Source organism: Furipterus horrens, unplaced genomic scaffold (genome assembly GCF_987537825.1).
Source record: "Furipterus horrens unplaced genomic scaffold, mFurHor1.1.pri manual_scaffold_9, whole genome shotgun sequence".
Taxonomy (NCBI): Eukaryota; Metazoa; Chordata; class Mammalia; order Chiroptera; family Furipteridae; genus Furipterus; species Furipterus horrens.
The window spans coordinates 93,412,990-93,437,111 of NW_028327179.1; the positions used below are offsets into that span (position 1 = coordinate 93,412,990).

Below are 24,122 nucleotides of genomic sequence, written 5' to 3' on the forward strand. Positions count from 1 at the left end.
GGTGGATGGTTATTTGCTTAAAGTCTCCCATCATCTTCTATAAAATGGAGGAAAGGTGCCCATTAGCCCTCCTCCTGGTTAGTTTCCAGGGACAAGTATAGATTTCACAAAGAATCTTTCACCACCGAGGATCATTTCCAAGCTGTCATTTTGTAAAACTGCTTTTTCTGCCTTACACACTCACTATACAGAGTTTTTCAATGTTCTCTGATGCTGACTTCCTTCTAAACATTTACTTACCCTTTACTGTTGGGAGCAAGTATCACTGAGCTTTTACCAGGATTGCTCGCTCTCGGGATCATAAAGGAAAAAACAGTTCCATGAAAATAACAGTCTGATTCACAAAGGCATATTTTGAGAAGTACACTCTTCCATGCCTCTCCCTTTCTTAATTTTAAATACCCCAAATGGGTGAGCTGGAAAAAAAGGCACTGAAGGCAGCCATTGCCAGTGGGGACAGGGGCCTAGTATCTTCCAAAAATAATAAAGAAATACCAAAACACCTCTTTCTAAATTGGGGAGTGGTGTGAGGCTCGGGTGGAAAAGAAACAGGATTGGGAAGGGTAAGGATCAAGGGCTTCTTTGTGTTGAAAGACCCAGAAGGAAGCCAATAAATGCAGAGGGCACCTCCCAGCTTCCTGTGTGACTCACTGTCCCCACCAACGTTCAAAAATATGACATATAAGATTTTGGAATAAATACAGAGAAAACACATTACTTTACCTAAGACAGGACAAGAGTAGGGAAAAAATATTAAAGTTAACTGAAGCGACTATAACTCACGAGAATGCTATGAGGACAAACTGCCAGGTAGGAAAAACAGCGGTGAAGGCTAGAACCGCACGCATTTGAAATAAAGAAGGTCTTTTCCAATAAATTTTAACAACTGCCATCTTCTATAAGTGTCACCTAATAATACGGGTTTAAGACATACGTCTACTATACCCACACACGAATGCTTTCAATTGGGAGTTCAGTGTGCAAGGGAAGACTGGGGGCTGACCCAGCACCACACCCATGACGCCTCAGGGGCCAAGCCTCAGGCACTTACGCTGGGCCACAGCGCCCTGGATTCGGTAACCCAGGATAATGGCCGCCCTCTGGATATCTATCTTGTTGATCAGATCTGAAGACTTGACCGCACTGAGTCTTTCTCCATCTTGATCTTCCACAAAGTAGATGAGCTGCACGGGACTGTCGTCTCCCTCCAGCCTTGACACATTCACCACCTGAAAGATAACACAATCCGTGAGCATTTCAGAAGCTCGTGTTTCCAGATGCCCGTTCTCTGGGCACTCGGCCTTGCCTGTGTTATTCAGGATTCACTTCGGTGCTCATAATAAGCTCCTTACGTTATTCCAGTGTCCAGAATCCCGATGATGTTCTCTTGACGGGAAGAGGGACAGTTACAGTGAAAGTTCCTCTGTGCCGAACAACAAATGAGCTTTGTCTTGCTCAAAGTCTTCTCTGAGACTGAGGGTCCACAAGATACACAAGCCACAGGGTCGCCAAGTCCAGGAACCTAGACTGGCCACCAAGAAGCTCCAATATGTCATGGGAGGACGCTGCTGCTCTCATAACATCCACCACAGAGGTTGGGAACACCCCTGGTCATCTGAAACTATTAATGGTTCTATCCAATCCCTTCTCAAATCTATCAGCATTTTCTCCCTGTTTGTCTGGGGCAGGGTTTCTCAGCCTTGATACTATTGCCATTTTGGTCCAGATCTTTCTTAGATGTGGGGCCCGTACTGAGCATTGTAAGATGTTTAGATGCATCCTGCCCTCTACTTGCTAGATGCCAGTAGCAATTGCCATGCCTTCCCTCACTGGCTGTGACAAGCAGAATGTCTCCAGACAGTGGTAAAATGTACCCTGGGGATACAAAATTATCCCCAGTGGAAAACCAGTGCACTTAGCATAATAAATCTCATAAATTCTTGACTACCCCACCCTCAATAATGGATAGATCATTCAGAGAAATAATCTATAAAGAAATAGATTTGAACAATACTAGAGACCAAATAGACCTAAGAGACACATGCAGAATAGTCCATCCAATAGCAGAATACATAGTCTTCTTAAGTGCACACAGAACATTTTCTAGAATAGGCCATACGTTAGGCTACAGAAATAGTTTCAATGTATTCAAGAATATACAAATTCTATCAAGTACCTTTTCCAACCACGATGATGTGAAACTAGAATCAATAACAGAAGCTAGAAAATTCAAAAAATACATGGAAATTAAACAATGCATCCCTAAAACAACCAATGCACTGAAGAAGAAATCAAAAGAGAAAAATGTTTAATCTTAAAACAAATGAAAATGGAAACACAGTATACCAAAACTTGTGAGATGCAGTAAAAAGGGTTATAAGAAGAAAGTTCATAGCTACAAATGCATACACCAAGAAAAAAGAAAGATCTCAAATAAACAATCTCATTGACACCTTAAGGAACTAGAAAATGAAAAAAAACCTAAGCGCAAAGTTAGTAGAAACGAAGAAATAATAAAGATTAGAGCAGAAATAAGTGAAATAGAGACTAGGATGACAACAGAAAAGATTAACAAAATGTTAGTTCTTTGAAAAGATAAACAAAATTAACAAGCCTTTAGCTACACTAACCAAGAAAAAGTGAGTTCTCAAAAATTGTAAATGACAGAGGAGACATTACAACAGATGTCATAGTCTTATATATAAAAAAAATCCTAAAGACTCTACCAAAAAACTATTAGAACTAATAAATGAATTTGTAAATTTGCAGGACATTAAATCAACACAATAAAATCAGCTGTGTTTCTGTAAACTAACAATGAACTATCTGGAAAGAAATAAAACAGTGCCCTTCACCATAGCATCAAAAATAATAAAATACTTAGGAATAAAGGTAACCAAGGAAGTAAAAAATCTGTACACTAAAAATTGTAAGACATTAATCACTGAAGAAGACACAAATAAATGCAAATATAGTCCATGTTCACAGATTGGAAGAATTAATATTGTCAAAATGTCCATATTATCCAAAGCCACCTATGGATTCAATGCAATCCCTACCAAAATTCCCATGGACTTTTTTACAGAAATAGAAAAACAATCCTAAAATTTATATGGAACCACAAAAGACCCTGCCGACAAAGGAGCCAAGAATAGTCAATGGGGAAAAGGCAGTCTCTTTGTTAATGGCTAGAAAACCTGGATAATCACACACAAAAGAATAAAACTGGACCACAATTTTACACCACTCACAAAGTTAGTTCCAAATGGAAACACTTAACTGTAAGATCTAAAACTATAGAACTCCCAGAAGAAAGCATAGGGGGAAAAGCTCCTTGACCTTGGTCTTAGTAAAGATTTTTTTAGAGAGGAGACCCAAAGCACAAGCAACAAAAGCAAAAATAAGTGGAACTACCATCGAATTAAAAAGTTTCTGCACAGCAAAAGAATCAACAAAAATGAAAAGACAACCTATGGGATGTGAGAAAATATTTGCAAATCATGTATCTAATAGGGGTTTATTATCCAAAATACACGGGGAACGCATACATCCCAATAGCAAAAAAATATACACATTTTTCCTGAGAAGACATACAAATGCCAGCAGGCGTATGAAAAGAAGGTGCTCAACATCTTCATCATCAAGAAAATCCGAATCAGAATCACAGTGAGATATCACCTCATACCTGTGACAATAACTAATATCAAAAAACAAGAGAAGTGCTGGAGAGGATGTGGAGAAAATGGAATCCTTGTGCCCTGTTGGTGGGAATATAAATCGGAACAGCCATTATGGAAAACAGTAGGAAGGTTCCTTCAAAAGTTAAAAATAGAGCTACCATATGACCCAACGATTAATTACACTTCTGGGGATGTATTCAAAGAAAACGAACTCACTGTCTCAGAGAGAGATCTGCACTCCCATGCTCATTGCAGCATTGTTTATTTGCAAGAGCCAAGATGCGGAAACATCCTAAGTGTCCATCTATGAGTGAATGGATAAAGCAAACGTAGTGCATATACACAATGGAATGATATTCACCAACAAAAAACAAAGCAAAATCCTGCCGTTTGTAACAACATGAATGGACTCTAAGGGCATTCTATTAAGTGAAATAAAGCAGAGGAAGACACATACTGTATGATCTCACCTATATGTGGAATCTTAAAAAAAAAAACAACTCATAGAAACAGAAAGTAGATTAATGGTTGCCAAAGCTGGGTGAGAGGGAAATGGGTAAAGGGCACAAACTTCCAGTTATAAGGCTGGAGTCTAATACACAGAATGAAGAATACAGTTAATAATACTATACTGTATTCTTGAAAGATGCTAAGAGAATAGATCTCAAAAGTTCTCACCACACGCACACACAAAAGGAACTGTGAGAAATGGGTGTGTTAACTAACCTTATTGTGGTAACCATTTCACAATCTACGAGGTCTGTCCAGAAGGTATCCAGCCATGTAATATGAAAAATAGAGACATTTATTGAAGAAGATACAAGATACAAGAAACACTGTACATAGGACAATGACGCCTCAGTCCCCTTCAAAGTAGGCACCTTGGGACCTCACACAGATCTCCCAATCACCATCAGCTGCCCCGTTGTATTTTCCTGAATCTCATCAACAGTCTGAAATCTCTTCCCTTTCAAAGGTGATTTTAGTTTTGGGAAAAGCCAGAAGTCACAGGGCACCAAACCTGAGCTGTAGCAAGGCTGAGTCACCTGGGTGATTTGATGTTTGGCCAAAACACTCTGCACAAGACGTAATGCATGAGTGGGTGCGTTGTTGTAATGAAACTGCCAATCACCATCTGACCATAGCTGAGGCCTTCAAGACCTCGGAATAGATCCATGGAGGAATGTTCAAGCTTAACACAAAATCTGATGCGGATACATTGCTCTATGCTCAGTCATTTTGAATGCGACAGCCACACAGTGCACATGCTCACTCAGTGGCATCTACCGCCCCCCACTGACTAGTACAGTGAAGTCATCATTGTTCATGCATGTGCATTTCAGTCCACCCTCATTGGCTGTCAGGTTACAACAATGTCACACAAACCGTTCTCATATTAACAATGGCTGCACTTTTTCCGGACAGACCTCGTATACTTATATCACGTACTTTCACATTGTCATCTGCCAATTATAACTCTATCAAGCTGGAAAAAAATTCTCATAAATTCATAATTCATTGGATCAAATAGTACTTTGATCTGTTCCAAAATTTATCTCTCTGGTGTTCAGGGTAGTCCTTAACATCAGTACTTCAGAATTTAGTACATTTGATACATCACAGATATACATAAATATAGCTTTTATTTTGTTGCTATTTCTCTTATTAATATGCAACAGTTTTATTGCCCCTGCAGACTTCAGCAGAATGCCAGCAAATAATGTTCTGAGCAAATAATCAACAATCACTCCCAACCCCCTAGTTTACACACACAATTTGAATCTTTGGTCCCTACACTTGCCATTAGAAAAATAGCTGCCTCTTTTCTAGCTACATGCAAAGAACTGTAATACTACCCTGTGCTCCAGACACGGCTGCCGGACCCTTTCACACTGGAAACTTCTGACAGAGCAACCATTTCAAGATTTCACTGTGAATGCCTTCTTCCAGACCATCTATAAAGAGCCCTAACAACACAGGTCCAAACCCTCACCCCTGGAGAACCTGTTCTTGATACCTCTCCATCCTGAGGTGGGCTCATCTCCGGCCTCCCCTTTGTTCGGTGTCTCTAGGCCAGTTCCCTGACCACTCCTGTTCCCTACCCACCTACTCCCTCCCCCTGAACTGTGCCATACTGATTTTTTATTAGCCTTTAGAATGAACACTAACAAAGGGCTCCTAAAAAGCAAGTAGATTACACCCGCCTGTCCCTCTTCCTACATGCCTATGTAGTCCCCTGAAATGTCCTGGTAAATTTTAGAAATGGCTTCTTCTTGCAGAAACCATAGTTCCATTTTCCAGCCACACCCACCTTAATTAAAGATTCTACAAGCTTGGCCAAACTGAAAATAACAGTGAAATCTAATTCCAGCATCCTTTCTGGATGACTTTGTATCAGACTGCTCTCTAGAATCCACACAATGATGGTGTCATCATTTTGGGCAACATGTTCTATTTCATTTTTTAAATGATTTCATTTTTTAAGTGATTTCCTGATTAAAATCACATGTTCACTCTAGAAATTACATGATCATTGGAGAAACATTGAAAAGCATGACGAAGAATGTACAGAGACTAAAATGAAAATCACCTCAAATTCAACTAACCAAAGAAAACCATTGCAACTATTTTGGCATATTTCCTCCCATTAATCTTTCCATGAGTTTCATATTAATACTTGGATTATATCACATACATTCTTATATAGCTTCTCTTCAGTTAAGATTTTTTCCATATCACTCACCAAATTCAAAAACATGATAATGGCCGCACGATGTTCCAACATAAAGATTCACAACAATTTTTGTACCTATTCCCCAATTGCAGGGCATTTAGATTGCTTTAATACTTTCACTTTTACAAATGATGTTGCCAGAGTCCTGTGCCCTGTACATAATGTCTTGTCTCCATCTTCACATCTGGCCACTCCAATGCAGATGAGAAAGCAGGGCATGGTTGCCAAGCAACCCACAAGATGGCACTGTTACCAGGGGGGTGGCTTGGTTAACTTTCACAAATCCAATCCTCCCACCTTAGAGAGCTTTCCTACCTGATCTAGTGCCTCCTTGTGTCGTCTTATGGCGCTTTCTGTTTTATATGCATTTATTAACCTCGACCCAGACCTCGCGTTCGATGAAGCCAGGGTTACTGAGTAAGGACAAGCTTTTTAAATTCAGTTTCACTTTTACTGTTTCATAATAATATAAAAAATTTTTTCTCTTTATATTAATGACTCTCAACCTTTTATTCGTTTTCAAATTTCTCTGTATTCTGTTTGCATCTGGCAAAGAGACTAATTTAGAAAACTAACCACCACCTTTGTGGGAGGGGAAATAGCAATACTTACAGGGGAAAACCTGGTCAAAGAGTTGGGGGCCGTGACGCCAGCTCTAGGCCAGCTGCCACACTCCTCCTCCCCAGGTCAGTTCTGCATGCTTCTCTCCGATGCCCCCAACCCACCAGCCTCCTGCCCCTGCACTTCTGATTTCACCCTTCAGTTCCTGTCTCTGGTATGCTGCAGCAATAAATATCCCATTTTCCTAGCTCTACAAGCCAGCAGTTGGTAAAGGAAAAAATCCAAAATAACATTAATGCACATTGAGCTGGGAATAAATCACAGCCCAACCTCCAGCTCGCTGGGAGCCCATGCCTTTAAAATGGGTCACTTTCCAATTGAAATGAATCTGTCATTTGTAACTTTTCTGCTAATTTATAGGGGGAAGAATGCTTTGGGTAATAGGAGACAGCCAGGGGTGGCGGGAGGCAGGGAGGAGGAGATGCTAGAAGAGAGGGCAGAAAATGTTCCCCTTTCTGATTTCTTAAGGTCTCTTCCAGCTGAATGATTTCTCTCTATGATACTCTCAGCAACATTATCATTCCATAATTGACTACATTTTGAGTATTAAAACATTATTTTTCGAAAAATAAGGTCAATCCCATGGCACGGCAACATGTGGACACGATTCTTCCTCTGTGCTCCCCACGAGACCCATTCCAGCACTGACCACTGACCAAGGACTTGGGAAACAGTTGTCTAGACTCCAGCTGAACTGAAACGCTTCCACATTCCATCGCCACCTAATCCAGCAACCCACCTAAACCAGAATTCTCTTGGTGCCTTTCCCATCTGCATGAAAACGCGGCACGCCTTTAGACTGCTCTCTCTCCTTCCCTCCCCCCCCCCCAGCCCCCTTGGGTACCTGCACCACGCTGTTGCCGGCTGCGACAGTGGCCCTTCTCCACATCCGCCTTCTGGTGGAAACCTCGCTCAGCAGCTGGGCCAGTTTGCGCTCCATCTCGGCCGGAAACACTTCATTCTGAAGCTGCTTCTCAACAACGCCCAGGAGGACTACATTCCAAGTGAAACACACACAGACCCCAAAATGAGTTAGCGGTGGAGAAAGAAAGGTGTGTGTAAGAGAGAAATTAATACAGTGCTACCCTAAGATGCCAGCCTCTAGGGCAGTGATTTTCAACCCTTTCCATCTCCTGGCATACATAAACTAATTACTAAAATTATGCAGAACGCCAAAAAACGGGTATTTTCGCCAATGTGAAAAAAATACTAGGTATAATTTTGATTCATTCACACTGGATGGCTATTGTTGTATTGGCTGTGGTCATTTTTGTATTTGACAATCTAAGGGAAAAGAGGTCAGTGCCCCTGACTAAATAGTCAGGTACTGTATGTCTTCAAAGTTCTTGTGGCACAAGGGTTGACAATTGCTGCCCTAGAGAGGAGACATTTAGAGAGGGGAGAGTGAGGGAGGACCCAGGAAGGGCCGCTCAGGGGTCTCATCTACAGTTCCAAGCTCCACGTGTTACCATGACGGGTGGCCAGAAGTCCCAGAAACTTAGCAAGGCAGGCGCGTTGGGGCTAAGAGGGCCTACATGAGATCAAACATTTTGTCTGCACTTAGTTCAAAATTTCTGGAACTGGTTTCAGTTCGTATCTTATCTTGACTCATAAACTGAGTACAGATAAGGTGCCGGTCTTCAGACATCTGCTCTAAACAAGATTATCTAAACAGACAATCTGCCAGATTTTCTTCTCAGCCAGCACTGGCTCAAATCCCCTCTGAGATAGGACCACGGCAAGTCACTGAACTGCTATGAAAACTATCTGGGAAATGAGGCCACGGTACGGCGCAAAGAGGTGGGGCCCTCGTATGGAATGCTGTACGGGAAGGAGCGGAGGCCTTGCAGGGTATGGGCCCCCAGAAGTGGCGACTGTCACCCTCTGTGTTCTTCCTCCCTGTGACCAGCTGCACTGTGCTGCCCGCACACTGGGCACTGGGGAGCATGTTACTGCCTCTCACACTTCTGTGCATCAGGTCAGAGTGTCTTATTTGGCGACACCAGAGCTGTAAATATCTGACCCAGGCCCGCAAGAGTTTTTTAAAAAGCAGCTTATTTGCTCACCAAGTTACCTTATTTGTCCTGATAAAGCCAAACAAATAAGACTTTCAGTTCTTGTTAGACTGCCCTGGACTTGATGTACGAATTTTAGAGAAAGGCAAAACACCCTTTGTGCCATAACTCAGTGGGACACGTGCCCACAGCCAAATCTGAGTCCCTTTCTCATTCAATCCTTGCCAGGAATTTAAGGTACACGTTGCCCTGAATTTAGGCCTGAGAAACAGGAAAGGCGGTATCATTCCTAATAATGCCTGCACAGACTTCTTATTCTTCCAGTTCCCCAACCATGACGTCAGGTAAACATACCTGTTCTTACCCAGGACGACTTCAGCAACTGCGACAGGTTGAGCTGCAGGTACTGGAAGGCTATCAAAAGGAAAGGGTTAGGGAAGGAGAACACATCTGTAAAAAACATGTTTGCAACAGTCAGAAAGGCAAGAGTCCTAGGGAACACTGGGCAAAGTCAAAGACGTTGCCTCTCCTGTATGACTGAGCTCGAAGTATGGAAGAAGAAACTGCCAGATTGGTGTGAGGGAATGGACAGTCAGCAGTTCCTGAGCATATGAGTCTCAAAGGGAAAGAGGGAAATAAATAAATACGTAAATAAACAAGGGAATGAATAAATGGCTTGCTCAAGGGACGCCATGGGACGCGGCTTCACAGAGTCACCCCCGTGTTCCTTCTGAAACGCCATTGGTCCAGAGCAATGAGTTCTCACACTGTGTTCCTCAGAGCCCTAGGACTTCCTCGCGGGGACCCAGGGTCCGGCGACCCTGTGTCCTGGCTTGCGCAGGACGCTCCTCGCACACACCTGTTGTCTAGCCTATTATTTTATCCCTGTCTTCATGCGCAGCACTGCAAGTTGCTCAAAGTAAATAACGAGTTTATCCCTGTCTACTGCCCCATTTGACAAGTTATTCTTTTTCATGTAATTACTCGTACGCTAAATACATTAAGATCATTAGACCATTTGACTGCTCCATTTTATTTTTTATTATTTTTTTTTTTTACTTCAACTCTGGAATCTACTGGTTTGGTTTTTGGTTTTTTGTTTTTGGAATAAACATTTCTCTCACCCCCCCCCCCCAATCCCACTCCATTTGCACTATGAATCTGATTGCCAGGAGGAAAAAAGTTTTGGCTTCATTATTCTTTTTTTAATGGTATACAAAGTAAAATTCACTCTTTTGGGGGTGTAGGGGGTCTAGTTTTATAGGTTTTGACAAACGCATAGCATCATGACATCACCACCACAATAAAGACCTAGAACAGCCCCGGCTGCGGTGGCTCAGTGGATTGGGTGCCCGCCTGCGAACCAAAGAGTTGCCTGTTCAATTCCCAGTCGGGACGCATGCCTGGGTTGTGGGCTGGGTCCCTGGTTGGGGGTGTGCTGGAGGCAACCAGATGATGCTTCGCCGCCCACACACAGATGTTTCTCTTCCTCTTTTTCTCCCTCCCTTCCCCTCTGAAAATAAATAAAATATTTAAAAAAAAAAAAAAAAACCCAGACCTAGAACAATCTCATCACCTCCCAAAACTGCTTTCTGCTACCCTTCTGTGGTCTAGCTTTCCTCCCTGGAGACCACAAAGCTGTTCCCTCCCTCTCTGGTTTCACCTTTTCCAGAACTGGTCTAATTTTAACAGCATTCCTTCCCTAGGAAAAGAGAGTAATCAAGAGAGTCCCCCTGGGTAAGGAGGGGTTCTAGAGGCCCAGGGTGGCTTCAGTCTAAGAAGCTTGATTTTATCTGACTTATACTCTGGGTTTCAGCTAAATGTGTCATTTGAAAAAAAGAGGCCCTCCAACAAAAATGCCCAGGGCCGCTTTCCCAGCTCTGCCCAGGAGGGCAGCACTCACGTTCAGCGATCTGCAGCACCGGGTAGCCCAGGTAGAAGCTGAACTCCACCACACTCAGGTTCCTGAGCAGCTCACTCACTTGGGTCCCATTCCAAAACCCCTGCGTGCCTTTAACAGCAAAGACGATGTTGACCGGGCCCCGGCGAGGAGCCACCCTTGAAGAACCCACAGTGATATTCAGGATCTGAAAGAAGAAAGTCGCAATCAGCTTCTAAAATAAACGAAAATGTTCTGCTAAAAGCATGAGTACGATTTCTCTCTCATAACTTCTCTCACGGTGTTTGTTCAGAAAGGGGGAACCTTTTAAAAGGCAGAAAAACGGGCTGCAATGACCCGGTTCCCTTTTGCAATAATATAAATCCTCGCGGTTAATGAACATGGTTTTTATATTAAGTGACGAACTGAGCACAGTCTCTCCGTTTTATCCCAAATCCCATAGAATTAATAAACCTGAAGAAAGAGGAGTTTAAGTCCACAACAGCACTGAGAAGGGAAGAGAACCTGGGATTCTGTCAAATTTCTGGAAAATGGACAGGGTTTGGAATCATGTTGCTATAAACCAGAACGGAGGGACCCAAAACACACAGGCACAGATCCCAAGGGAGCTGAGAGCCGTTCTCCCAAGGGGGCCAAGGGGCCTGGAACAGGCTCCACCGGGAAATCCACAGGAACCAAGAGTTGCTGCCATAATTAATTAAAGGCTATGTGCCAAGGAGTGGAGTCAGTTTCCTACCCCCTCTTTCCTCTCTACCTGCCACGCCCAGGCCCACATGAGGTGCCGACAGCGGCCGCGTCTCCACCCGGAATAGCCAAAGCAAGCTCTGTAAGGACAACAACCGCTCCTTGACTAAGACCAAGACATTCACCGCAGTTAGGTCCCTAAGCAAGGCAGTGGGTAGGGACTGCTCACAAGAGAAAAGGAGAGAAAATGACATAAAAAGCCGCTCTGCCATGGAAAATACACTAACACGCTCCATCCCAGGGTACAACCTGCTTATCTTGCACTGGGGGCAGGGGGCCTGTCTGCCTGTCTCTGCCCAGTCACAGCCCCCCTGCCGGCAGAGTCTGCCCAGCGCTCCTCTGAATCTCCCATCGGGACCCAGGGCTGACACAGAAACAGACTGGGCAGCTGAAGGGGAAAGCCGAAAAAGCTGCTCCTTCATTCCTGACATCGACCAAGCACGGGTCTCCAGGCACTTGCAGAAAACTAACACCAGGTGGCTCAGCTGGTTGGAGCATTGTCCTGCGCACCAAAAGGTTGGCGGTTCGATTCCGGGTCAGGGCACATGCCTAGGCTGTAGGTCTGACCTCCAGTCAAGGCGGATACAGGAGGCAACTGATCAATGTTTCTCTCTCTCCCCCTCCCTCTCTCTTTCCCTCCCCACCTCCCTCCCCTTCTCCCTCTCCCTCTCTAAAATCATAAACATAACCTTGGATGAGGTTTAAAAAAATAAATAAAATAGTGTTCTTTGAAAGATTTTTTTTAAGAAGGACCAAGATCAACACAGCACAATGGCTGCAGAGAAAACAGAGATAACTTAGGAAACAGAAGACAACTCTTTAAAAACTCTAATATCCTCAGAGACTTTCAAGGTGCTATTACATCCTCGTGCAAGATGATCCTGCATTGTTGCAGGAAAGGCTACAATTAAAAAGGAGCAGAGAACAATGAAGAGAGAGGGCGAAAACAAAATCCAACGGAGGGACTGGGTGACTCAATAAACACAGCTGAAGAGGAAGTTAACAACTTGGAAGACGAAGTTTAGAAAATCTGGAGAAACAGGGAAGTATAAAAGAGATTGAAAGCATAAGAAAAATAAGAAATATCATAAGTGAATCCAGGAGCACCAAAATCTACTTAATATAAATTCCAACAAGAGAAAGCAAAGAATAGGGAGATGAAAATATCAAAGAAATATAAAAAAACCAGCAATTCTCCATACAGCGTACACAAAGCCTGTTCTTTGATGAGTAGCTCTAGGCCCTGTTTTTAGAGTGAAGCGCTGCCTTTCATGGTTTTCCACAATCTGAAACACTGTGCCTTCGGGCACTTCCCCCACTGGATGTACTATCAGGCCATATGATTCCTTTTCAGCACATTCTTGAATTTCCTGCATATGCTCCGCTCCCCTCGGATCACCGTATCTGAGCTCCCTGCTGATCCTGCTCTGACGCCGATGCCGTGAAAAGAGATCAGCCCTGATCCGCGTGAACAGAATCGGATCCACTGGAGGAAACGAGGAAGAGTCCGGTGCCTCTTCAACGCAACGTTGACCCCGGTTCCTCTGTAAAGGCGGAAGCATCTGGTCTGCACACAGCACTGGCCTCACCTGCACCGTGAGGTTGTACGTGCCCTGGCGGTGCTTCCTCACTTCAGACAGAGCGATCAGCAGGCCTTTCTCAATGCGCTGGGTGAAGTTGCAGAAGCCGGTATCCACGCTCTGAGGCACGAACTGAAGGACTAAAAGAAACACAGCGATCACAGGCCCATGAGCTGGGTGTTCCTTTAGTATCAGGGAACGAGGAGAGGCAGAAAGAGTATCCAAGTCAAGTCATTCATCCATAAACAGCGTTAAGTTCTAGGATGTGTTGTTGTTTATGTCTGTATCATGAAGATGCAGAAAGCCACCTCTACGCAATGTGCAGGTGATCTTATCATTTCTGAATGGGAAAGACTTAACAACTGACTGAAACATTTCAAATATACATGAATTAGAGATGAATTGTTAAGTATTTATGGGTAAAATGACATGATATCTGGTATTTCCTTAAAACACTCTGGCTCTCTCAAAAAAATGTGTGGGGGATAGATGAAACAAACGAGAAAATGTTGATAATTTTTTAAGCTTAGTGACAGGCATATGTGGGCTTAATATGTTTCTCTCTCTACTTTTGTATGTTTGAAAAATGTCCATACAAAAAAGTTAAATACCTGCATGACATAAAGAATTGCTGTGAAAATTAGAGGGTGTGATAATATTATTGATATATATGTATGCATGCATGCATATGTTGGTGTGTGCATGTGTGTGTACATGTATGTGTGCATATGTGTTTAGTAATCATTATCTTTTAGAGACATAGTCTGAAATATTTATGAATGAGATGATAGGATGTCATCTCAAAATAATGTGAGCTATTCTCAAGATCGATCCATGTTGCTGCCAATGGCTGTATTTCAGAAGTAAGTCAGACAGAAAAAGTCAAGAGCCATGATTTCACTCATATGGATATAAAACTGACAGCAACACATGACTGAACAAGAAGAAAAACAAAAGCTCATAGACACAGACAGCAGTACGGCGGCCACCAGAGGGAAGGGGGTGGGAAACCAGTAACGGGTAAAGGGGTCAGATACATGGTGACGGAAGGTGTTTGACCGTGCGTGGTGGGCACACAATGCAACATGCAGATCATGCACACCTGCAACCTACATAATCTCATGAACTGATGTCGCCCCAATAACTTCAATGAAAACACAAAACAAAAAATAACATGAGAGGAGGGAATGTAGATGGGGTTGTGGATGTAACAAGGAGTTAAAAATCATTGAATCTGTACAGGGAGTTCATTAAACTATTCTGTGTACTTTGGTACATGCTGGCAATTTTTCATAATTAGAATGTGTTCAAAAATGTAAATAATTTTTTTTTTTATCCTCACCAAATTTTTTTTTTTTAAGTGAAATTCTGTTTCCAAGTCAAAACAACTACGGTCAGTGCTCTCACCTGTTTGAACTTGGAACCTGGACTCCGGCACAGGGAAGAAGGGCTTCACAGCCAGGATTAAAGGGGTCTGGTCACGTACAAGTTTACTATTTATAAGTACATTTATGACGGATATGGCCGTGTAAACAAAAGGACCAGATGTTACCAGGAACGTGAAGTCAGCGAACAGCTCATAAACCTGTGAAATTAAAAAAGACAAAAGATAATAATGATCCGATTGTTGAATAAAATTACCATCAACCAAATTACAGGAAGTTGTACTGAGTAGAAAAATAATACAGTAAAAAAAGAAGAGCTAGTTTTAAATGAAGAGCTAGTACTTCACAGAGAGTCGAAATTTTATTTCGGTAATTACTTTTACACATCTGCTCTCCTTCTTGGAAACAGCGCAACACTATAAGAGCATGGACAACAAGAAAGAATGGCCAACAATATGAACTAAATAAGGAGTTATGGAGAATTCAGTGTGTTTGCTGTACTTAACCCACATGTAAAAAAAAGTTCTTCTATTGAGCCGTGTTTTCCAAAAGAAATATGTAAGCTACATATGCAATTATAAAATATCTAGCAACCATGTCTTAAAAAATAAAATAAAAAGAGCTGAAATGTTAAGGGCATTTTACTTAACCCAATATATCTGACATACCATTTCAATGTAAATTATTTTACAACCCTTTTTTTCACCAAGTCTTTAAAATCCAGTGTGTATTGGGCACTTTCAGCCCACCTCAATTCAAACAAGCCTCATTCCACATGTTCAGTAGCCACGCACGGCTCGTGGCTCCCGCTGGGAAGGTGCGGGGTCCACAGCGTGGCTTCCCAGGTCATCGGGGGCAAGGGGACATCAGCACAGTGCCCACCAGAAAGCACCTGGAAATGTGTGTCTGTCTCACTGAATGGACAGAAACATGCATATGCACTCTAAAATCTAACTGAAACTCGAATCCAAGTCCTTTCATGTAAATCAAGAGAAGCACCATCCTTTGGGTCATGACCCCAAACTCTGTCCTTCAGACCCCTTCATTGCAACTCTGACCGCACATCCCTCTGATGCACTAAGCCTGGCCCGGGCTGGGGTCAGGAAGGGCTTCCCTGACAACGTGACATTTGAGTAGAGACCCAAAGGATGAGCAGGTGTTCAGCGGAGGAAGGAAGGGGAGAAGGGAAAGAGAACGGGCCATGACCACTGCCACGTGCCTTCACCTGGGCTCCCGTGTCAGACTCCCTGCCGCAGGAACCCACCTTGAGCTCCACAGCGCGGTTGAAGTGAATCCTCAGCACCTCCTTGATGGACGTAATGATGTACTCCTGCACGGCCCTTCTGGCCAGCACTGCAAATCCAAGCCACCAGCAAATGCAGGTTAGTGTCACTGTAAATAATGCAGGCACCCCACTGCCAGACTGCGGGGCAGGGTCCGAGCTGTGCCAGTGTAGCAGCAGCTCCAAACACCGTGTTGTAAATAAGGCCCCAACGAGGAAAGAACACAGTGGGTCTCTGATGGTAACACGTCAGCCATGCTCAGCATCAGCTTGACGCACTAAGAAAACCCTGACTCTTTGCCCCAGCAGGTGAGACCAGGACTCAGACTCTGTCCTGGCCCAGCCAGGGGACAGAGAGCATGGAGTTCTCATGTTCAGCAAGAGTTCCTTCAGCATCTCATAAATGTCACAACGAAACGACATTATTCAAGGACCTGCTGCGTTACTCTAAATAGTCCCTACGACGCCCCACCATAGCTTCCACCTCCTTGAATGAATGAGAGTAAGATCTAAAATTGCAACATTGGGATATGAGTCCAAGAGTCCTTGGGAAGAAGAATCATCAACAAACAAATATCTTATGGTTTCTCCAAATATCTACAGTTTTCCCAGAGCCAAGAGAGGCGAGAATGAGCTCCTGAGGAAGCCCGGGGTCAGGCCGGCCCGGGTGGGAAGGGCAGTCTCACCCCGTACTGGACATGTGTGGTCAGTGCCTTTGTAACAGTGGGCATGGACCGATGGAGTGTTCTTACTTTTATTACAGAACTTCAGAAAACAAAAAACAAAAAACTTTCAGAGGACAAAAAATAACCCCGACACTCTCTTTCTCTGATGTATAATTACAAAAAAACTAAAAAAAAAAAAAAAAAACCCACCCAGGGTCAAAATCTAAAAGAAGATTCTAAATAAGGTGATACTTCCTGGGGGTCAATATTGTCACTGAGAGCAGAAGCTGGCGGTCCCCTCCATGATACCGTGGAAAGAACACAGTGGGTCTGTGGATGGATACTTCTGCACGACTGAGCACATTTACTAAACCTGTGGAAGTGTGTATTTCTAGTGGGTGAGTTTTACCCCAAAATATTATTTAAAATACCTGGATCCTTAACAAAGGACACCAAAGTCATTAAATGTATGTCATACATGAAAGTTAATCCATGCTACATAAATTTGGCATTTTTAGAAATACTACTAAAATGATTTCTAATTATTTTTAGAATAAATTCTAAACGATATATTATAGCTAGAAGCATCATAAATGTCATGGAATCCCAGAGACAAGGAAGCTTTCAGTAGTTCTTTTAATGAGCTTCTTGGAAGGGACCACTTTGTAGCTACTATGTAATGATTCTGTAGCTAGGAAGCAAAGTGTTGTGTCTATTAGAAACTGAGTTCTTCCCTGGACTACTCCAGTCCCGAAGATGAAAGTTCACCACTTGGTCCCAACCTCCTTTTCTGCAGAATTGCCTCCTCCCATTACACAATCCAACTACCAGCCAAGCTGAATGTCCTTGGACGGCCCGACCTCTCCACCCTCTTCAGATGACAGCCTTTCACACACCACTTAACGTGACCTCCAAAATTCACATCCTTCCAAACCCGTCCCTGATCATCCCAAACGGTCACTGTGACAGAACTCCGCTCACCCATTCTCAACCCAGCTGCAAGGAAACATGGCTCAGCCTCCGCTCCGCTAGAGTCAAGTGCCGTACAGGACTGGGGCCATGTCATTCATCTCTGTATAGACGTAAAGCTTCTAAAAGCACTTCACACATGCTCAGTGCTCTGTAATCACTGGTCACATGACTTAACACTTCGTGGTCTCGTTTGGGGAGGGCGGAGCTGGGAGAGCCAAGGCCTTGGCTGCTCCGGACCCTCTGGAGAGTGGCAGCACCCCCACAGCAAGCGGAGGACGCGAGGCCCTCGCCACTCGGCATGAAGAACAAAGACCAAGGATGTGCTCCTTCTCCTTCCCCGCCTCCACCTCCCTTATCCACGCCACTCCTCCTCTAGCTCTCCTGCCACCTTCTCCCCCTTTGTTCATTTCTACCCCTCATCCCATCAAAATCAACACCCAGAGCCAGGCTGCTCATCAACAGTTGTCTGTAAGTATATACACGGGAACAGGTCACAAGACTTCAAGCAGCCCTGCCAGTTCTCATGAAGAACGCGCTGGGGAGCCTGATCAGGCGGGCCCAGTCCCTGGACTGACATGGACGTGACAGCAAACGGACTCTGGTTTCATGGGACAGGCAGGGACAAGGGCAGATCCTGCTGGCCAGCTAGGCACTCACGTTTGTTCCAACCATGTCCTCTAAGCATCACCTGGGCTCTGAGTTCCAAAAGCTTCTCAGGTTTGTTTAAATCTTTTATTTGCTCTTATTGCGGCTACGAACTACTTGGCAATATTGGTGGGTGCTCCTTACACACCAGGCACTGCGTTAACTATCTCACATGCATTCACACCATTTAAATCTTTACAACAGCCCAATGAGGTGGGTGCCACTATCATTCATCCCTGTTCAATCGTGGAGGAGAATGAGGCTCAGCGACGCTAAATGACTGTCTGAAGAACTCACGGGTGATCGGCAGAGCGAGGAAGACTAACCCAGGAGATCGCGGGCTCTAAAGCCTACATTCTTTGCCACGATGCTGCACATCGGGTGAGCATTTCATACAGCACCTTAGGGAGAGCACCCCAACCAAGACAGATGCCAGAGCAGTGCCTTACCGGTGGTGATCAAATAGGCGTCAGGAACCGTGAGGTCGCACACGTAGGGCGGCCTGGCGGTGAGCACTGCCGGAGTGGTGCCCGTGGCTTCCGGCGCGGAGGTGGACACGGGGTGAAGGGACGGCGAGGGAAGGTCGGTGCTGCTCTCGGGATCCTGGCTCTCGGGGCTGCTGACCAGGACGGTGTCGACGGCACTGTCGGGGGCTGCGCCGGCACCAGGTGTGCTCAGAGGGGTGGACGTGTTCACTGCCCACTCCGTGGGGGTGAAAGATGGACCCACAGACCGAGGCTCTGTGGGTGCAGGTGAGGGGGTGGCTTCAGAAACAAGTGAGGATGCTGACAACGGGGACACGGTGGCGACCGGCACTGCGGTGGCAGGACTGACTCTGGAGAAAGATAAGACAGACGTGTGACCGTCCATAGCACTGATATCACCATCAGGAGGTGACGGAGTTGAAAAGAGTGACGACTCGGTCAAAGGGGGTGTGGCGTGAAAAGGAGTCAAAAGTGACGCTAAGTGAGGTCCAGAGGTCCCAAGGTCAAGGATGGGCTCCGAGCTGGAGGGCACCAACGTTGGGGCCGCAGGCTCATGGGACGTGAGTGAGAACTCAAAATAGGAGGTAGTTGCAGTGAACACCGAGGTAAAATGAGCTTCAGAATCTGTCAGTGAAACTGCGGATGCTTCAGAGAACCTGAGGGACTCAGGGTGGAAGCTTGACAGAGGTGACATTTCAGAGTCACTCGGTAGAAAAGCAGATGCATTTAAAAGGACATCTGAACTGGGCCAGAGCTGAGGAAATTCCAGGTTTGTGGCGTTTGGAACAAAAAGCTGAGGTGATGGCAAACTGAGTGAGTCGGACAATGTCAGTGTCTCGACCAAGGTAGAAAAGGCCTGAGAAATGAAGGTCGATGAATCCCCCGACATCGGAGACGGAGAAGCAGGGACCCCCAAGGATGAAGGGGCTGAGCCGCTGAACTCCAGGGGTGGGGTGGAGAAAAAGCTAGATGCAAACTCCAAAGGGCTTCTGGTTCCAGGGTGGGAAAAACTGGCCGGTTCCCGGTCAGGGAAAAACGAAGCCTCTACCAAAGGATCCAAAGCATAAGAAGGAAAAAGAGTTGCGTCTCTGGGAGCAAGCGAGGGTGTGTTGGTGTTTGCCATGATGGAGAAAGACGAGTCTAGGAGAACACTGGTAATGACCGAGAGAAACACAGCTGGCATGCTGGATGGCGTGACTGGAGTTTCAATGACAGAGAAAGAACCAAAGGAAGCCGTATCGAGTGATGCTGGCGGGGAGAGGCGGCCGTGGGAAGGATACACTTGTGTGGCCACAACGCTGCTCAAGGCCACCTCGGCTGGAAGACCAATGCTTGTTGTTGAGATTCCCAGCGCTCGAGAAGAAAGTGGGACTATTGGTCTTGAGGGGAAAAGCGTATTATATTCTTGAGACTCTTCTTCAAATTCAGAGAAGTCCGCTACTCTGCTGCTCCGCGGAGAGATGCTGCTCGCTCCCGATATGGTCACGGTCAAGGTCTCGGCACCATCCCCCGATCCCACGTCTTTCTCCATGAGGCTTGGTGACACAGTGTGCCGCGGTGATGCCGTGGAGCAGGACACGCACCACGTGTAGGGTCTGAGTGAAGACACTGGGCTCCAGACGTGGGTGTCGCCCTCGTGACCTGGGACCACTGATCTTCCAGGCCATTCTGATGCGTCACTGGAGTTGCCGGGGAGAACGGGATTATGTGAAATGTCAGCTGATTGGGTAGAAAAGGACACCGATGCAAGAAGAATTGAAGACCAAGCTGAACTGATGCTGCTGCCACCGCTCCCGAAAGCAAGGGCTGTCTGGGATATAGTTGCAGTGGGAGATGTCCTTGGAGAAATGGTTTCTCTTAGACTCGGACTCAAAGCAGTGGTCACTTCAGGGTACCTGTCTGTACCTGCGGCCAGAACATCCTCTGGAGGCACTGAGACCTCCCCCAAGGAGGGGAATGGCTGTTGGGTGGCACCATCGCCTAACGGCTGAGACACAAAAAATGTGGAGCTGAATAAGAGAGTTGTCACGCCCTCCGTTCCTAAAGCCGCGGTCTCCAGCAAAGTCCTGCTTGGTAAGTGCCCATGAGGGTCAGGAGGATAAAGCACCAAATTCCTACTAGGAGTTGGAGTAATGTCCTCGGCAGGGAGAAAAGTCGACCGAAGAGCACTGGAAGGGCTGGGGGATTCAGCACACGCTGTTGGTTGCTGCACTGTGTCTGGCCAGGCTGATGCCACTTCTTCATCTTGCGAGGAAATAATGGGTAATGATGGAGTCAGCACAGAGTCTAGCGTGTCTTCGGGCAGCCCCGGTGGGCTGACTGTGATATAATGTATTGGCGAAACCACATGGGAGGCGGTCCATTGAGTTTCTGGCAAGAAGTTATCCATCTCTTCATCATCTAGGACCACCTCGTTGCTCGTCACTGACACGGAATTTGCCACAAAGACGCTGTGATCTGTTGTGCTTTGGGTCAGCTGTCCTTGGCTTAAAAAGGCTGTGTCACAAGGCGTGGCGGATGGGGATGACGTGACATGAAGAGAGCCGCTGGGCTGGGACACCAGGATGGTTTCTGTTAAGGCCACGTGTGCTGTGCTGTGTACGGCGCTCTTCTGCAGCGTGCGCTCCACAGGGGACGCAGAAATGTGCTGTTCCAGAGAGAGCTCATCTACAAAGCAAATCAAAGCTGGGTCAGTGGCAAGGCCACACAAGTCACACTGCTCGGCTTTTGATTCAAACATAAAAATCCCCTCTTTCAACCAAGACCCACTCCCTGTGAAGAGTCACAACTCACAGAAGGGAAAAGCTAATTGGAAGCCAGAAACTGCCAGCATTACTGGCAGGGTAGCATCTGCCAATAGTCACACATCAGAGTCCCAGCTTGGCTGAAGCTTGGGTGTGTGCACACAATGGCGTTTCTGCTCTTCCTAACGTCGCCACAGAATACCAGAAACGGAGGCAGCCCTGGGACGCCATCTAGTCCATTCCCTGTCGCTTATCACGCGAGAAAGAGATGTTCAGAGACGGTAACGAAACCAGTTGCGTGATCAACCAGACAGAGGTGGAGCTGGAATCTGGCTAGGAGCCTGCCTCAGCCCCCAAGCCCATGTTCTTCCTCTCCCAGAGGAGCTGGGTCTTGAGCGAAATGAACATGACAACTCTGACAGCGTCGCTCACTCCCCAGGTAAGAGGATGCAACTTTTGAAATAAGGATATTTTCAGATAAGTAAAAGGTGGTTATACCAACAGAAAACCTTCGGTAGAGAAGCCTCTCTGCGCAAGGATAGTCCTCAATATCACTGACAGGCTCTGTGGCTTTAAGCAAAACAATGAATCAATTTTACCACAGGCTAATTGATAAAAACAAGAGTTAAGTTCCTACAGTATCTCATCAACGTTAGGACAAAACGACACTGAACAAAACAATTATACTGGAGGACCTGCTATACTTCAAGAGGAAAAGTAATTATCCCAGAAGGGAAATCTGAGAATGAACAGAGAACAAATAAATGATAAAGGTAGTATGGTTAAATCTAAACAAATTCTGATGTATAAATGAACAACAATGCTATGTAATTTGTGAGGTTACAAAAAAATTAAAATTCAAATAGCTTCTTACAGTCACACAGAAGCTGAAAGGGGACAGCCAGAGGTATCTGTGACTCACTCATCTCAGCAGAGATGGCATTCAAGAGTGAAGACAAAATTCTCTGAACAGATTTTGTGTATTGATATATATACTAAAATTTGTAAATAATATTTAGTCATATATTTATATAGATAAAATATTTCTAACTGGTTCCATCAACATCTGAAAGTCACAAAATTATACCAGATAAAAGCTGCTTACTTTCAAGGGTCATATTCCTTTCTATGTAATATCTCTTTTTAAAAAAATTAACAGTAGCCCTGGCTGGTGTGGCTCAGTGGACTGAGCACCAGCCTGCGAACCAAAGGGTCACCGATTCGATTCCCAGTCAGGGCACAGGCCTGGGTTGCAGGCCAGGTCTCCAGTTGGAGGGGTACAAGAGGCAACCGCACATTGATTTCTCTCCCTCCCCTTCCCCTCTGTCTAAAAATAAAAATCTTTTTAAAAAATGAACAGTAAAAGAAGAAAACCACTTCTTAGAGATTTAAATTTGTTTCGCGGCCATTTTATTCGGCATTTGTTGCCTTCCATACACCTCGCTCTTAGATTTCTTGTCTGTGTACTTTCATCATTTACCTGGCACATTCCAGGCAGGCATAAGAGCAAACATGATACCTATTACACAAGGTAAAGTAACAGCATTTTTATAGGAAAGGTTAAAAATCATACATTTATGAAGTCATGACTCAATATCCTGTCCAACCATGTAGCAGATAGATTTGAACATTTTCCTAAAGATAAACCATTTATTTATCTGTTTTAAAGCAGCTATGACAGCCCTGGCCAGGTAGTGGGTCTAGTGCATTGTTCCTATACACCAAGGTTGCGGGTTTGGTCCCTGGTCGGGGCACATACAAGAATCAACCAATAAATGCATAAATAGGTGGAACAACAAATCTCTCTCTCCCCGCCTCCCCGCCCCCCCCCACCAAAAATCAATAAGTAAAAAAATTAAAACTGCTATAATTTATTTTGATATATGAGATCTGAACATAGAGTGAGATTTCTTTTTAAATGAATCAGAAGCATATTTATAAGTGCACCAGGAGACTGCAAAAGATAAAATAACAAAGAAAAGCATCATTTAGTGGCTAATTTATGAGCCCAAGAATCTGATATAGATTAGAAAATTCAATAAACTCTGTCTTCAAAAGACAGGGAACAGGAAAGACAAAGTGGTCAAAAGGATGAAAAATTCCAAAACTCAAGAAGTGACAGCTTTTTTTTTTTGGCCAAGCCCCAGGAGACAGGAACCAGCCCTGAAGAGACAGCAGCTCAACTGCCACAGGGAGTCACCATGGGAATTAATTCAGGAAGAGGTCAGAAAACCCAGGAGAGTCCCTCTCCCAGCAGAAACGGCTTTGGGGACTCTAATTTCAAGCCCTGGAGATCAATTTCCAAGCTCTCAAGCATTAGCTCACAAAAGGCTCTCTCTGTGATGACAGAGGAAGGAACAGTGTTGGGGCTACCGGTGCTCCTCAGGCCTCTGCATGCACACAAGGGACGTGGGGAAGCCTGTGGAAATGCAGGCGCTGTCCAGCCGGCGGGGCTGGGTGCGGAGCTTCTGTGTCGCTCCCATGGGTGTGGGGCCAGGTCTGCAACCGCACTCTGAACAGCAAGTGTTGCTCCCATGCAGACCGCAGCCCACGCTTATTGGGTGCCTACCTTACACCTCGTCTCGGGCGAGGTTCCTGCCATGCTGCAACAGGGGAACGGAGCAGAACGTGCCCCCCTGCCACGCTGAGCAACAGTGATCAAAAATGCAC

General features: G+C 45.1%; 1 protein-coding gene across 1 annotated transcript in view; it reads right to left on the reverse strand.

Moving 5' to 3' along the window:
• Nucleotides 1-24,122, reverse strand: part of KIAA1549 (KIAA1549 ortholog) — a 116,794-nt gene that overhangs the window by 45,976 nt on the left and 46,696 nt on the right. The window contains exons 2-9 of the mRNA XM_090286815.1: nt 18,673-21,375; nt 15,924-16,012; nt 14,682-14,859; nt 13,284-13,414; nt 10,954-11,137; nt 9,405-9,464; nt 7,880-8,028; nt 1,052-1,229 (exon numbers count right to left, since the gene is read on the reverse strand). Of these exons, the coding sequence (XP_090142941.1) occupies nt 1,052-1,229; nt 7,880-8,028; nt 9,405-9,464; nt 10,954-11,137; nt 13,284-13,414; nt 14,682-14,859; nt 15,924-16,012; nt 18,673-21,375 (3,672 nt within the window). The remainder of the gene's footprint in view (nt 1-1,051; nt 1,230-7,879; nt 8,029-9,404; nt 9,465-10,953; nt 11,138-13,283; nt 13,415-14,681; nt 14,860-15,923; nt 16,013-18,672; nt 21,376-24,122) is intronic.